The sequence below is a fragment of the Ascaphus truei genome, chromosome 21 (assembly GCF_040206685.1).
Source record: "Ascaphus truei isolate aAscTru1 chromosome 21, aAscTru1.hap1, whole genome shotgun sequence".
In the NCBI taxonomy this organism is placed as follows: domain Eukaryota; kingdom Metazoa; phylum Chordata; class Amphibia; order Anura; family Ascaphidae; genus Ascaphus; species Ascaphus truei.
Window position 1 is genome coordinate 264,580 of NC_134503.1, and position 17,594 is coordinate 282,173.

The 17,594-nt window shown below is 50.6% G+C and overlaps 1 protein-coding gene across 2 annotated transcripts in view; it reads left to right on the forward strand.

Annotated features, from left to right (window-relative positions):
- The window catches only part of WAS (WASP actin nucleation promoting factor), a 47,379-nt gene that overhangs the window by 11,093 nt on the left and 18,692 nt on the right, over nt 1-17,594 (forward strand). The window contains exons 2-3 of one of the 2 annotated variants that reach the window (XM_075578296.1): nt 7,926-8,056; nt 15,143-15,283. In XM_075578296.1, the coding sequence (XP_075434411.1) occupies nt 7,943-8,056; nt 15,143-15,283 (255 nt within the window). In that variant the 5' untranslated portion in view covers nt 7,926-7,942. Of the gene's footprint in view, nt 1-7,925; nt 8,057-15,142; nt 15,284-16,390; nt 16,743-17,594 lie in introns of those variants that run through there. The other variant, XM_075578295.1, reaches the window with a different exon arrangement.

Here is a 17,594-nt window from a genome sequence, read left to right on the forward strand (position 1 = left end):
TTTCCTTGTTGCGATGTTTTTAACCCCTTGCGTTCTGGAATCGTAGCCGCTGTACTTAGGTCTTATCCGCTTGAAGAAATCAGGTAACAGCAACAGCAATAACACAGGAATCACCCAGGAATGAGGGGTACAGGCCTTTTTAAGGACAAGGGCCTGTGAAGGGATACATTAGCCTCATCCCATTGGCAAGGAATTATCTTCCTCCTATCAGAACCTGCCAGGTCACATGGGCCAGTCCTACAGCCAGCTCAGGTATCTCTGAGCATGCTCAGTAAGCAGCTTGGTAGCACTGCTAAGTAAAAAGGGGCCACTCATTTCTGGGGACGCAATGTCTGAAGTTTGGGTCCCGAGGTGTGAAATATCCAGGAGGAGTAACAGGACCTGCTACTCATAAACATCCTGATTAAGTGACACTTTACGAATCTGGGATCTTTCATCCCAACAGGGGGCTCCTGTATGCATAACATTTGGTCCTTACTGCCTTACAAAGGCAGGCAGACAAAAAATAGCATCCGGCCTGTACATTTTAAAACAGCAACAGAAAGGCACTTCACTGCAGGTAGAGATTAGCCTGCAAAATGGGGACAGCCATGCATATAGAATTAACCCCTTCATCCCCAACGCGAAATAGGGGTAACCAGCTGAGCCCACTGCCTTTATTAATGCGCTAATTACCCCCATTTTCGCCACAGGTTTGTTCCGTGGTTCCGCGTGGGACCTCTGGAGACCACCTGTGGTTTCCTCGGGTATCTCACGGTTGCCAGGCTGGTGGTTCCACGGGTGACACATGCGGGGATGAAGCGGTGGCCTCACATCTGTGGGGGCACCGCGGACCCATAGTCTGCGGGGATGAAGCTGTGTGGTCCCACTTCTGTGGGGGCACCGCCGACCCGTAGGTGCGGGGATGAAGCTGTGTGGTCCCACTTCTGTGGGGGCACCGCGGACCCGTAGTGAGCACCCGCGAGTTGCCCAGACCCCCGTGGGAACCACCCGAGGCCCCGCAGACACCTGTGGGTCTGACCCGGGGCTCCCAGACATCCTTGGGCCTACCGTGGGGACCCAATTGTGGCCCACGGTGACCCAAGGAGACCACCTGGGGGCCATGGTGCTGGCGGGACCCACCAGCAGGCCTCCAGAACCTGTTTAAAAAGGGCTGCTGGTACCCTGTAGGTCTGTCCAGGTGCCCTGCCAGCCCACCGGGGACTCGTGTGGGGCTGCGTTATGATCCCTGTTTGTAAAAGTATAAATCTTGTATTTATGGGGTGGCACAGGGGGTGGGTAATGTATATAATAAATAGAATGATGTTTATTGTGGGTCACTGTGTTGTTTTTATTGTGGGTACTGGGGGTGGGGGGGGGGTTTCCCCAACGGTATGTGGGTAGGCCTCCCTTGTGGGTACTGGGTTAGGGTGGTTAGGCCTCACGGGGGGGGGGGGTTAGTGTGGGAGGGTATGTAGGCATCCCGAGTGGTGGGTGAGGGTGGGTTAACCCCTTAATGACTGTAGCGGTTAATAACCGCTATGGTGATTAAGGGGTTAGGGGACATTACTTTGGATGTTTTAATTTTTGTGTCTGTTTTGCAGAAGCGGAGGGGCCATGGCCAGGATGGGGGGGGGTAATGGTATGTGGGTAGTGGGTGAGGGTGGTTAGACCTCACAGTATGCACATCGGGTCCCCCCCTCCCCACATTTACATAAACTGCACTCACAGCAATACAGGCAGGGAGATTTAACAGACACAATAGGGGGAGGGGGCTTTATACAGATTACACTCAAGGCAGGGAGATTTAACAGAAACATTAGTGGGGAGGGGGCTTTACACAGATCACAGTCAAGGCAGGGAGATTTAACAGAAACATTAGGGGGGAGGGGGCTTTACACAGATCACAGTCAAGGAGGTGGGGTTATAACCCACTCCCCCTCCCCACATTTACATAAACTGCACTCACAGGCAGGGAGATTTAACAGACACAATAGGGGGAGGGGGCTTTATACAGATTACACTCAAGGCAGGGAGATTTAACAGAAACATTAGGGGGGAGGGGGCTTTAAACAGATTACACTCAAGGCAGGGAGATTTAACAGAAACATTAGGGGGGAGGGGGCTTTACACAGATCACAGTCAAGGAGGTGGGGTTATAACCCACTCCCCCTCCCCACATTTACATAAACTGCACTCACAGAAACACAGGCAGGGAGATTTAACAGACACAATAGGGGGAGGGGGCTTTATACAGATTACACTCAAGGCAGGGAGATTTAACAGAAACATTAGGGGGAGGGGGCTTTATACAGATTACACTCAAGGCAGGGAGATTTAACAGACACAATAGGGGGAGGGGGCTTTACACAGATTACACTCAAGGCAGGGAGATACAGGGGATGTACTGTACTGTATGTTGTTTATTGCAATGCTTCAATGTGTGTACAGTATAATGTTTTTTACAATTAGATAGATGTAATCCTTGGTATTGTAAGGGTTAGCCTTGGTTTTAAATTTTGTTTTCTGGTTGGTACTTATATATTGATTTTTGTTTACTTGATTGGTTAAAATAGTTGACTTGTTTGGAGTACAGTATTTGTATTTAGCTTGCAATGATATTGTTCACATTCATTTGCAGGATGTATATGGTGCATAGATTGTATGCATCATAAATACAATGTAAATGCAATGTATTGATTGGAATGTGAGTTTTTTCATTGGCATTTGATGATTTAGATTGTAAATTCAGTTAGGTTTATTAAAGGTAATTCATTGTAATGTAGTGTGTCTGTATGGAGAAGTGTTATTTGTAGTACAGTATGGTTTTGATAACCCGTCTACATTTATTTGTATATTGGTTCATCATGTGTGTGTATATACTGTATATATATATATATATATATATATATATATATATATATATATATATATATATATATATATATATATATATATATGCAAATATAGCTGTATGCTCATCTGCATGTCTTAGGCAGGTCTGCAACCCCGCCTTTCCCCATTATCACCCAGCATACAGCACTTCCACTGCAGCAAGGGATTCTGGGAAATGACATGCAAATGAGCACACAGTGTCACTTTTTGCCTCAATAACCATTTTTAACATGGTTCCCTATAGGCTTAAGCTTGCTGCATGGTCACAGCTTTGAGCACAGCCAGGGTTAAGGTGCATACCCAGAAAACCACCCACAGACAGCTGTTTCGACCTTGATGGGTCTCATCAGTGTGGGGTTGATTTTACTGGGAATGCAAGAGAGGCTTATGGGATAGGCCAAACCTATTGCATGTCATTTCCCAGAATCCCTTGCTGCAGTGGAAGTGCTGTATGCTGGGTGATAATGGGGAAAGGCGGGGTTGCAGACCTGCCTAAGACATGCAGATGAGCATACAGCTATATTTGCATATTTGCTTTCCTGTGGAGGGTTTTTGTCACTTTTTTTACTCACCATAACTTAACTCAGTATATATATATATATATATATATATATATATATATATACACAGTATATATATATATATATATATGTATAGGGATTGTTGTTATATATATACTGTATATATATATATATATGCAAATACAACTGTATGCTCATCTGCATGTCTTAGGCCTTTCCCCATTATCACCCAGCATACAGCACTTCCACTGCAGCAAGGGATTCTGGGAAATGACATGCAAATGAGCACACAGTGTCACTTTTTGCCTCAAAAAAACATTTTTAACATGGTTCCCTATAGGCTTAAGCTTGCTGCATGGTCACAGCTTTGAGCACAGCCAGGGTTAAGGTGCATACCCAGAAAACCACCCACAGACAGCTGTTTCGACCTTGATGGGTCTCATCAGTGTGGGGTTGATTTTAACTGGATATGCATAAGAGGCTATGGGATAGGCTAAACCATAATACTGAGTTAAGTTATGGTGAGTAAAAAAAGTGACAAAAACCCTCCACAGGAAAGCAAATATGCAAATACAACTGTATGCTCATCTGCATGTCTTAGGCAGGTCTGCAACCCCGCCTTTCCCCATTATCACCCAGCATACAGCACTTCCACTGCAGCAAGGGATTCTGGGAAATGACATGCAAATGAGCACACAGTGTCACTTTTTGCCTCAAAAACCATTCATAAAGGGGGCTGTATCTCGGGAAGCAGGAGGTCCCCGGACCTGAAACCAGCGCGGTTCAGCTCCGGAGACCCCCTGCACATCTACACTATGAATAAAAATGTATTTTAAATCATTTTTAATGTGCCGATGTTTGCGCAGAGAGAGCAGCGGTTCTCCCTCTGCTGCAAACACATCTCGCCCCCGCCGGCCTATAGTATCATTGATGTGCATACAGTATACAGTACTGTATGTGTACAGTACTGTATGTTAGGGGTTATAGGGGTTGTTGTTATACAGTATATATATATATATATATATATATATATATATATATATATATATATATATACTGTATATATATACTGCATTACAATTCATGAATTTCTGCCATCTGGCGGACACGCGAAGCATTGCAGCCTAGTAAATCCTGAACCATTATCAATTAACACATCAACCGCGCGTCAGCCGGGCATGACCCTGGCTGGGACAGCGGCATGCGGTGAACAGCGTGGCATTCCAGGAACATGCCAGGGACAAACCGGTGATTTGTTAGAATAAAGTGTGCCGCAGCTGTATCTTCTGAAAGTGCCCAATAAAAAAATTGTTACAAAAAAGAAAAGCACACTTATCAGTGTATAGCCTTGGGTAATAAGTATAAAAGAAATAAGTCAAAACCAATGTGGCTAAATAAACAGGTAGGGGAGGAAATGGACAAGAAGAGGAAGGCGTTTAGATTCTTTAAGTCGGAAGGGACAGAGACACCGTATCAGAATTATAAGGAATGTAACAAAAATTGCAAAAGGACAAATCAAATTAGCAAAAATGGATAATGAAAAAGGATTGCAATAGAAAGTAAGGTCAACCCTAAAAAATTCTTTAAGTACCTTAATAACAAAAAAATGAGAAAAGAAAATATAGGACCCTTTCAGTGTGAGATGGGTAGGCAGATTATTGGAGATAAGGAAAAAGCTGAGCTATTAAACAAATTCTTTGCCTCTGTGTTTACCAGGGAAGAATCAAGTTCAATAGTAGTGCCGCAGGAGGAAGCCACAACCTCCATATTAATGAACAATTGGATAACTGAGGAAGAAGTTCATAAGCGACTTGAAAAAATTAAAGTAAATAAGGCACCTGGCCCCGATGGCATACATCCAAGAGTTCTCAAGGAGTTAAGCTCAGTAATAGCCAAACCATTATATTTAATATTCAAGGACTCCATTTCCACAGCAGATGTGGTGCCTATATTTAAAAAGGGAGCTAGATCACAACCGGGGAATTACAGACCTGTAAGCCTGACTTCAATAGTAGGGAAACTACTTGAAGGTTTACTACGGGATAATATTAAGGAATACCTAATGGAAAACAAAATTATTAGTAATAGTCAGCATGGATTTATGAAGGATAGATCTTGCCAAACTAACCTTATTTGTTTCTATGAGGAGGTAAGTAGGAATTTAGACCAGGGTAATGCAGTTGATGTGGTCTACTTAGATTTTGCAAAAGCTTTTGGTACAGTTCCACACGAGGTTGGTGTACAAAATAAAGAAAATTGGACTCAGTAATAATGTATGCACCTGGATTGAAAACTGGTTGAAGGACAGACAAGTTACATAGTAGTTACAACAGAGGGTTGTCATAAATGGAACTTTTTCAGGTTGGACTAAAGTCGTGAGTGGAGTACTTCAGGGATCGGTACTGGGACCCCTGCTTTTCAAACTTGTTTATTAATGACCTTGAGGTTGGCATCGAGAGCATAGTCTCCATCTTTATTGATGATACTAAATTGTGTAAGGTAATAGAATCAGAGCAGGATGTAATTTCTCTCCAGAAGGACTTGGAGAGACTGGAAACGTGGGCAGGTAAATGGCAGATGGTTTAATACAGATAAATGCACGGTTATGCATTTGGGAAGCAAGAATAAACAGGCGACTTACACATTAAATGAGGATAAATTGGGGGAATCCTTGATGGAGAAGGATTAGGATTGCTTGTAGACAGCAGGCTTAGCAATAGTGCCCAAAGTATGTATTGTATGTCTTTATTTATATAGCGCCAAAAGTGTACTCGGCGCTTCTCAAAGAATACAGTACAGGTAATTATAATAATACAATAAGTGCAGCAAAATCAGACCATAGGAAAGGAAATCCCTGCGCCGAAGAGCTTACAATCTAAGGTTTGAGGGGAACTTACAGAGACAACAGGTGAGGGAATAAGTGCTGTAGATGGCTGTGCTTGGCCACAATGAGTGGTACTGTAGGAGTGACTGAATGTGGGACAATAGCCATGAGTGCAGGCTTGATTTGTGGGGCGAGTTTTAAGGTTGGTCAGTATTAAATGAAAAGGTTGACACCATTTGCATGGGAGGAGATGGCAGGGAGGCGTGAATGAGAGCAGGTGTGTATGCCTGGCTTCAGGCTTCAGGGAGATCCCCAGCAGCAGGAAGGAGTAGATGAAGGGTGTGAATAGAGAATTTGTGAGGGTGTTTTTTATTGAGGGGTAAAGAAGTTGTTGGGAGAGGGTGTATAAATAATGGCGGAGTTGGGAAGTTGGAGACTATATACAAATATATTCGGGGACAATACAAGGAGCTTTCAAATGAACTATTCATTCCACGGGCAGTACAAAGGACTCGGGGGCATCCCTTAAGGTTGGAGGAAAGGAGATTTCACCAGCAACAAAGGAAAGGGTTCTTTACAGTAAGGACAGTTACAATGTGGGATTCATTACCCAGGGAGACTGTGATGGCAGATACAATAGATTTGTTCAAAAAAAGGTTGGACATCTTTTTAGATAGGAAAGGTATACAGGGATATACCAAATAAGTATACATGGGAAGGATGTTGATCCCGGGATTAATCCGATTGCCAATTCTTGGAGTTGGGAAGGAATTTATTTTTCCCCTTATGAGATATCATTGGATGATATGACACTGGGGTTTGTGTTTGCCTTCCTCTGGATCAATATACTGTAAGTACGGATATAGGATACAGTATCTGTTGTCTAAATTTAGCATAGGTTTAACTTGATGGACGTACGTCTTTTTTCAACCTCATCTACTATGTAACTATGTAACTAGTCCTGCCCTGGTTACACACACACACTGGTTACACACACACACTGGTTACACACACACACTGATTACACACACACACACTGGTTACACACACACTCACTGGTTACACACACACTCACTGGTTACACACACACACTGGTTACACACACACACACTGGTTACACACACACACTGGTTACACACACACACACACACTGGTTACACACACACACACACACTGGTTACACACACAATGGTTACACACACACTGGTTACACACACACACTGGTTACACACACACACTGGTTACACACACACACAATGGTTACACACACACTGGTTACACACACACACTGGTTACACACACACACTGGTTACACACACACACACTGGTTACACACACACACACTGGTTACACACACACACACACACACTGGTTACACACACACACACACACACACTGGTTACACACACACACACACACACACGTTACACACACACACTGGTTACACACACACACACTGGTTACACACACACACTGGTTACACACACACACTGGTTACACACACACACTGGTTACACACACACACACACTGGTTACACACACACACTGGTTACACACACACACACACTGGTTACACACACACACACACTGGTTACACACACACACACTGGTTACACACACACACTGGTGGTTTCTCAGCTTCCGCTGAAGTTCTCTCACTCGTGATGTGCGGAAGTTCCCTTTTTTTAATCTTAAAACTCTCACAGGCAGCCAGGACTCAACCATGAGCCGTGGGGGACCCAAACCCGGGGCCCGCAGCCAGGACAATGCCCCCTCCACCCTGCTCATGCCCCAGGAGAACCAGAAGTTGTTCCAGCTGCTGGGGAGAAAGTGCATGGTGAGAGATTGGGGGGGGGGGGGGGGGGTGATGTCAACTGGGTATAACACAATGTCTCCCCCCCCAGATTTCCTAATCTGTAGTAAGACAGATGCTCAGGAGTTTGCAGCAAGTCTACCTGATGATAACCTACCTCCTGAGTTTCTCTCTGGGAGTTTGGGTCCCTGGTGTTTTGGGGTGGCAAGTTACAGATGTTGGGGTACAGTCACTGCCTCCTTGTGGTCGAGTATGAGAACACTATCACACATGCAGAGTGAGGGCAGCAAGGCACTGCATGTGTTGGGTTACCTATTAATTACCCTCAGTCAGCCCCCAGTAACGAGGGAGAATAAAACCATCAGCCCAATTATAGCTGATTTGCAGGAATCCCATCACACGGTGATCACAGCCCTCTGCCCGTCACACGGTGATCACAGCCCTCTGCCCGTCACACGGTGATCACAGCCCTCTGCCGTCACACGGCGATCACAGCCCTCTGCCCGTCACACGGCGATGCCCTCTGCCCGTCACACGGTGATCACAGCCCTCTGACCGTCGCACGGTGATCACAGCCCTCTGACCGTCGCACGGTGATCACAGCCCTCTGCCCGTCACACGGCGATGCCCTCTGCCCGTCGCACGGTGATCACAGCCCTCTGCCCGTCACACGGTGATCACAGCCCTCTGCCCGTCACACGGCGATCACAGCCCTCTGCCCGTCACACGGCGATCACAGCCCTCTGCCCGTCACACGGCGATCACAGCCCTCTGCCCGTCACACGGCGATCACAGCCCTCTGCCCGTCACACGGTGATCACAGCCCTCTGCCCGTCACACGGTGATCACAGCCCTCTGACCGTCGCACGGTGATCACAGCCCTCTGCCCGTCACACGGCGATCACAGCCCTCTGCCCGTCGCACGGTGATCACAGCCCTCTGCCCGTCACACGGTGATCACAGCCCTCTGCCCGTCACACGGCGATCACAGCCCTCTGCCCGTCACACGGTGATCACAGCCCTCTGCCCGTCACACGGCGATCACAGCCCTCTGCCCGTCACACGGCGATCACAGCCCTCTGCCCGTCACACGGCGATCACAGCCCTCTGCCCGTCACACGGCGATCACAGCCCTCTGCCCGTCACACGGTGATCACAGCCCTCTGCCCGTCACACGGCGATCACAGCCCTCTGACCGTCACACGGTGATCACAGCCCTCTGCCCGTCACACGGCGATCACAGCCCTCTGACCGTCACACGGCGATGCCCTCTGCCCGTCACACGGTGATCACAGCCCTCTGCCCGTCACACGGTGATCACAGCCCTCTGCCCGTCACACGGCGATCACAGCCCTCTGCCCGTCACACGGTGATCACAGCCCTCTGCCGTCACACGCCGATCACAGCCCTCTGCCCGTCACACGGCGATCACAGCCCTCTGCCCGTCACACGGCGATCACAGCCCTCTGCCCGTCACACGGCGATCACAGCCCTCTGCCCGTCACACGGCGATCACAGCCCTCTGACCGTCACACGGCGATGCCCTCTGCCCGTCACACGGTGATCACAGCCCTCTGCCCGCCGCACGGTGATCACAGCCCTCTGCCCGTCACACGGTGATCACAGCCCTCTGCCCGTCACACGGTGATCACAGCCCTCTGCCCGTCACACGGTGATCACAGCCCTCTGCCCGTCACACGGTGAGCACAGCCCTCTGCCCGTCACACGGTGATCACAGCCCTCTGACCGTCACACGGTGATCACAGCCCTCTGCCCGTCACACGGTGATCACAGCCCTCTGCCCGTCGCACGGTGATCACAGCCCTCTGCCCGTCACACGGTGATCACAGCCCTCTGCCCGTCACACGGTGATCACAGCCCTCTGCCCGTCACACGGTGATCACAGCCCTCTGCCCGTCACACGGTGATCACAGCCCTCTGCCCGTCGCACGGTGATCACAGCCCTCTGCCCGTCACACGGTGATCACAGCCCTCTGCCTGTCACACGGTGATCACAGCCGTTTGTCTGTCACACGGTGATCACAGCCCTCTGCCCGTCACACGGTGATCACAGCCCTCTGCCTGTCACACGGTGATCACAGCCGTTTGTCTGTCACACGGTGATCACAGCCCTCTGCCCGTCACACGGTGATCACAGCCCTCTGCCTGTCACACGGTGATCACAGCCGTTTGTCTGTCACACGGTGATCACAGCCGTTTGTCTGTCACACGAGAACAAAAAAGGAAAAAGGAAAAAAAACATGCAAAATGATTGTGGGGAAGCAAAGTCAGAGCAGAGGGAAATGGTGCAAGAAAAGCTGATAAAGTGAGGGCCGTATCTCCCATTTCTGCTTTCCTGTCTGAGGGGAACACACCCCCAGCACACACACACAGGGACGTGTGAGGGTAACACACCCCCAGCACACACACACACAGGGACGTGTGAGAGTAACACACCCCCAGCACACACACACACACACACAGGGACGTGTGAGGGTAACACACCCCCAGCACACACACACACACACGGACGTGTGAAAGTAACACACCCCCAGCACACACACACAGGGACGTGTGAGGGTAACACACCCCCAGCACACACACACACAGGGACGTGTGAGGGTAACACACCCCCAGCACACACACACACACGGACGTGTGAGGGTAACACACCCCCAGCACACACACACAGGGACGTGTGAGGGTAACACACCCCCAGCACACACACACGGACGTGTGAGGGTAACACACCCCCAGCACACACACACAGGGACGTGTGAGGGTAACACACCCCCAGCACACACACACAGGGACGTGTGAGGGTAACACACCCCCAGCACACACATACAGGGACGTGTGAGGGTAACACACCCCCAGCACACACACACGGACGTGTGAGGGTAACACACCCCCAGCACACACACACAGGGACGTGTGAGGGTAACACACCCCCAGCACACACACACAGGGACGTGTGAGGGTAACACACCCCCAGCACACACACACGGACGTGTGAGGGGAACACACCCCCAGCACACACACAGGGACGTGTGAGGGTAACACACCCCCAGCACACACACACACAGGGACGTGTGAGGGTAACACACCCCCAGCACACACACACACAGGGACGTGTGAGGGTAACACACCCCCAGCACACAGACACCGACGAGTGTAACACACCCCCAGCACACACACACAGACGAGTGTAACACACCCCCAGCACACACACAGGGACATGTGAGGGTAACACACCCCAAGCACACACACACACAGACGTGTGAAGGTAACACACCCCCAGCACTCACACAGGGAGATAAGAGGACGACTCCCCCAACACATGCACACACACTCGCATACACGAGGGGAACACACCCCTAGCACGCACACACACATACACACACACGGGTGAAGACTCGCCCAGTATACACACACAGACATGAGAGGAACACACACCCAGGGATATGAGGGGATGACTCCCCCAGCACACACACACACACACACGGATGTGTGAGGTGAACACATCCCAAGCACACACACACCGGGAGGTGCGAGAAATCCCCGAGCACGCACACACACACACAGGGATGTGCGAGAACACTCCCCGAGCACACACACACGCGAGAACACTCCCCCAGCACACACAGGGAGGTGCGAGACCACTCCCATAGCACACACACATAGGGACGTGCGAGAACACTCCCCCAGCACACACAGGGACGTGCGAGAACACTCCCCCCAGCACATACACACACACACAGGGACGTGCGAGAACACTCGCCCCAGCACATACACGTGCGAGAACACTCCCATAGCACACTCACACAGGGACGTGCGAGAACACTCGCCCAAGCACATACACGTGTGAGAACACTCCCATAGCACACTCACACAGGGACGTGCGAGAACACTCGCCCAAGCACATACACGTGCGAGAACACTCCCATAGCACACTCACACAGGGACGTGCGAGAACACTCGCCCCAGCACACACACACACGTGCGAGAACACTCGCCCCAGCACATACACGTGCGAGAACACTCCCATAGCACACTCGCACAGGGACGTGCGAGAACACTCGCCCAAGCACATACACGTGCGAGAACACTCGCCCCAGCACACACACACACGTGCGAGAACACTCGCCCCAGCACACACATACACGTGTGAGAACACTCCCATAGCACACTCACACAGGGACGTGCGAGAACACTCGCCCCAGCACATACACGTGCGAGAACACTCCCATAGCACACTCACACAGGGACGTGCGAGAACACTCGCCCCAGCACATACACGTGCGAGAACACTCCCATAGCACACTCACACAGGGACGTGCGAGAACACTCGCCCAAGCACATACACGTGCGAGAACACTCCCATAGCACACTCACACAGGGACGTGCGAGAACACTCGCCCAAGCACATACACGTGCGAGAACACTCCCATAGCACACTCACACAGGGACGTGCGAGAACACTCGCCCCAGCACACACACACACGTGCGAGAACACTCGCCCCAGCACATACACACACACACAGGGACGTGCGAGAACACTCGCCCCAGCACATACACGTGCGAGAACACTCCCATAGCACACACACACAGGGACGTGCGAGAACACTCGCCCCAGCACATACACGTGCGAGAACACTCCCATAGCACACTCACACAGGGACGTGCGAGAACACTCGCCCAAGCACATACACGTGCGAGAACACTCCCATAGCACACACACACAGGGACGTGCGAGAACACTCGCCCCAGCACATACACGTGCGAGAACACTCCCATAGCACACACACACAGGGACGTGCGAGAACACTCGCCCCAGCACATACACGTGCGAGAACACCCGCCCCAGCACATACACACACACACAGGGACGTGCGAGAACACTCGCCCCAGCACATACACGTGCGAGAACACTCCCATAGCACACACACACAGGGACGTGCGAGAACACTCGCCCCAGCACATACACGTGCGAGAACACTCCCATAGCACACTCACACAGGGACGTGCGAGAACACTCGCCCAAGCACATACACGTGCGAGAACACTCCCATAGCACACACACACAGGGACGTGCGAGAACACTCGCCCCAGCACATACACGTGCGAGAACACTCCCATAGCACACACACACAGGGACGTGCGAGAACACTCGCCCCAGCACATACACGTGCGAGAACACTCCCATAGCACACTCACACAGGGACGTGCTAGAACACTCGCCCCAGCACACACACACACACAGGGACGTGCGAGAACACTCCCACAGCACACACACGTGCGAGAACACTCCCACAGCACACACACGTGCGAGAACACTCCCACAGCACACACACGTGCGAGAACACTCCCACAGCACACACACGTGCGAGAACACTCCCCCAGCACATACACGTGCGAGAACACTCCCACAGCACACACACGTGCGAGAACACTCCCACAGCACACACACGTGCGAGAACACTCCCCCAGCACATACACGTGCGAGAACACTCCCACAGCACACACACGTGCGAGAACACTCCCACAGCACACACACGTGCGAGAACACTCCCACAGCACACACACGTGCGAGAACACTCCCACAGCACACACACGTGCGAGAACACTCCCACAGCACACACACGTGCGAGAACACTCCCACAGCACACACACGTGCGAGAACACTCCCACAGCACACACACGTGCGAGAACACTCCCACAGCACACACACGTGCGAGAACACTCCCCCAGCACACACACGTGCGAGAACACTCCCACAGCACACACACGTGCGAGAACACTCCCACAGCACACACACGTGCGAGAACACTCCCACAGCACACACACGTGCGAGAACACTCCCACAGCACACACACGTGCGAGAACACTCCCACAGCACACACACGTGCGAGAACACTCCCACAGCACACACACGTGCGAGAACACTCCCACAGCACACACACGTGCGAGAACACTCCCACAGCACACACACGTGCGAGAACACTCCCCCAGCACACACACGTGCGAGAACACTCCCCCAGCACATACACGTGCGAGAACACTCCCACAGCACACACACACATCTGACCCCGACTTATCCCTGTTGAAGAAACTCTCTCTAAAATCCAGCAGGGATCTGGTTAAGTGCAGCAGGCGATTAACCAGACTCCACCTGGCCAATTAAGTCTGTAAGCCTCCTGTTGGAAAGAGATTCCTTAGCTCACATTTAGGCTGACAGAAAGAGAAAGAGGACTGCTGAGATTTTCTTAGCCCACAACTGGGCTGAACTGAGGAAAAGATGATGTCTTGAAGCACACAGAAGGACTGTATGCCGACAGCAAGACAAGGGGACAAGACCTCTATAACTGGACACAGAGAGTGCCACAGCACACACGGGTGCTGACCCAGGAGAGCAGAGAGGCCTCCCCTGCAGCTACAACAGAAGCAGATCAGAGACTGTCTTGTTGGACTGTTGTATATCCGAATATATGGGCCTCATGCAGAGAGCATAGAATTTTAAAAATGGCGAATTTCATAAAAAGTAGCTTTTTTGGAGAGTTTTATTCTCCATATGCAGAAAAGTGCGAATTCTGCTATGTTTAACATGGATGCGTGTGGCGAGTTTAAATTGGCGAGATGCGCGCTTCAGAAACGTGTAAAAACAAATTCGCGCCTTTTTTTTCTCCTTTACTATAGGCGGCGAGCGCCATCTTGCCATATTTTCGTGGCGCGGCAAAAATGCGAGAATCGCGCCTTTTTTTGGCGCGAACAGCCGCTACTTGCCGTTCGCACCTCTCTGCATTCGGAGAGTTTTAAAAATGGCGCGATGGAGGTTCTCGCCAGCCGCGAGGCGAGTTTTAAACATAGAAATAAAAAAATGGCGCGTTTTTCGCAACTCGCCATTTTATGCCGTTTTCTGAAGGAAATTGAACAAAAAATGGCGAGTTTTGAAATAACGATGCTCTCTGCATGAGGCCCTATATGTTTGTTTATTTTGAATGTTTTGCCGTGTTAAAGGAAAAGGCGCAATAAAGCCGGGATTTCATTTGACCCTAATTGGTCTCCATTAAATATACCTCTGTACACCTCTCTTACACCCCCCTCTCTCAGACCCTGGCGACCACAGTGGCACAGCTATTCCTGGCATTACCGCACAGCAGTGATCACTGGGCTAAGCAGCAGAGTGGCATCCTGTGCTTGGTGAAAGACAATCCCCGGCGCTCTTACTTCATCCAGCTGTATGACCTGTCAGTAAGTGTCACACTGTGCACGTGTTTATAGGGTTGTAGGGGTGTATGCGTAGATGTGTGTCTAAGCGTGTGCCTGTGGGTATGTGTGTGCACCTGTTCTGGGGGGGTGCGTTTAAGTGTGCACCTGTGGGGAGGGGTGCATTTAGGTGCGCGCCTGTAGGGGGGTGCATGAAAGTGTGCGCCTGTGGGGGGGTGCGTGTAAGTGTGCGCCTGTGGGGGGTGCGTGTGTGTGCCTGTGTGGGGGGGTGCGTGTAAGTGCGCGCCTGTGGGGGGGGTGCGTGTAAGTGTGCGCCTGTGGGGGGTGCGTGTAAGTGTGTGCCTGTGTGGGGGGGTGCGTGTAAGTGTGTGCCTGTGTGGGGGGGTGCGTGTAAGTGCGCGCCTGTGGGGGGGGTGCGTGTAAGTGCGCGCCTGTGGGTGGGAGTGCGTGTAAGTGTGCGCCTGTAGGGGGGTGCATGCAAGTGTGCGCCTGTGGGGGGTGGTGCGTGTAAGTGTGCGCCTGTGGTGGGGTGTGTGCCTGTGTGGGGGGGTGCGTGTAAGTGCGTGCCTGTGGGGGGGGGGTGCGTGTAAGTGCGCGCCTGTGGTGGGGTGTGTGCCTGTGTGGGGGGGTGCGTGTAAGTGCGTGTCTGTGGGGGGGGGTGCGTGTAAGTGCGCGCCTGTGGGTGTGTGCGTGTAAGTGCGCGCCTGTGGGGGGGAGGGGAGGTGCGTCTAAGTGCGCGCCTGTGTGTGCGTGCCTGTGGGGGGGGGGGTAGTGCGTGAAAGTGCACGCCTGTGGGTGTGTGTAAGTGTGCATCTGGGGGGGGGGTGAATTCTATTGCAGGTGGGAATCTATTAACTCCAAAAAACTTTGTCCAAAATATCAGTGGAGGTATCTATCCGTCTTCTATGATCAGTTTACAAGTACATACATTTAAACAGAATGACAGCTGTGCAAATGAAAGAGAAATGTTTCAGAAATAAGTTTAGAAATGCCATATGCAAATTCTGGTAATTGCACCAGTGATCACTATAAAAGGTGCTATATGCAGTAATAATTTGAACCTCTGACGAAGCCAAGTGAAACGCGTAGGGTGATTAAGAGATTCACCTGAAACCTTGTGAGGACCCGTAGTTCTCCTGCACAGCTGTGTGCGATCCCCGGTGCCAGAACCTACACTAAGGAAGGGAGTTTCCAACATTGCCGGAGAGACCTGTGGTTAGACCAGTGCACGAAGCCGGGAAAGCCTACGGGTCAGGCTGGGAACCAGAAAGAACACCAATCCGGTACCGAGCAAGTGCGAGGACTGAAGCAGCGGAGATTGGAGCACAGAGGAGAAGGAGAATCTCCCCGGACGGGTCCGCTTGAGGAATCAGTAAGAAAATGGCTGTGGAAGGCTGCGGAGAAACATCTAAAGGCATTGGTACAGCACCGGGTACATGTGAGGACCGGGAGTCAACTTCGGTCCATGCAGCAGAGCCCAGGGGTAAGACTATACAAATACTTGCCTGTAAACTCATATATACTACACCAGATGCAGCCTGAAGCAACCAATATATAAATCACTTCTATTCTTGAAGAGGTATTATATACATACACAGCTCACTGGAAACAACATATTACCTCAATACTATGGAGTAGCCCCATATTGCTGTACTAACATCTCTATAGGGTGAAATGTCAAACTAGATTGAACTGTGATCGTCTATTCCCGAACAAATCAGGGAAGAGGGAATAACAAATCCCCATCAGAGACACAATCAGGGACGAGGGAATAACAAATCCCCAATCAGAGACACAATCAGGGAAGAGGGAATAACAAATCCCCATCAGGGACGCAATCAGGGACGAGGGGATAACAAATCCCCAATCAGAGACGCAATCAGGGAAGAGGGAATAACAAATCCCCATCAGAGACACAATCAGGGAAGAGGGAATAACAAATCCCCAATCAGGGAAGAGGGAATAACAAATCCCCATCAGAGACACAATCAGGGAAGAGGGAATAACAAATCCCCAATCAGGGAAGGGGGGATAACAAATCCCCATCAGAGACATAATCAGGGAAGAGGGGATAACAAATCCCCATCAGAGACGCAATCAGGGACGAGGGAATAACAAATCCCCATCAGAGACATAATCAGGGAAGAGGGAATAACAAATCCCCCATCAGAGACGCAATCAGGGACGAGGGAATAACAAATCCCCAATCAGAGACGCAATCAGGGAAGAGGAAATAACAAATCCCCAATCAGAGACGCAATCAGGGAAGAGGAAATAACAAATCCCCAATCAGAGACGCAATCAGGGAAGAGGGAATAACAAATCCCCCATCAGA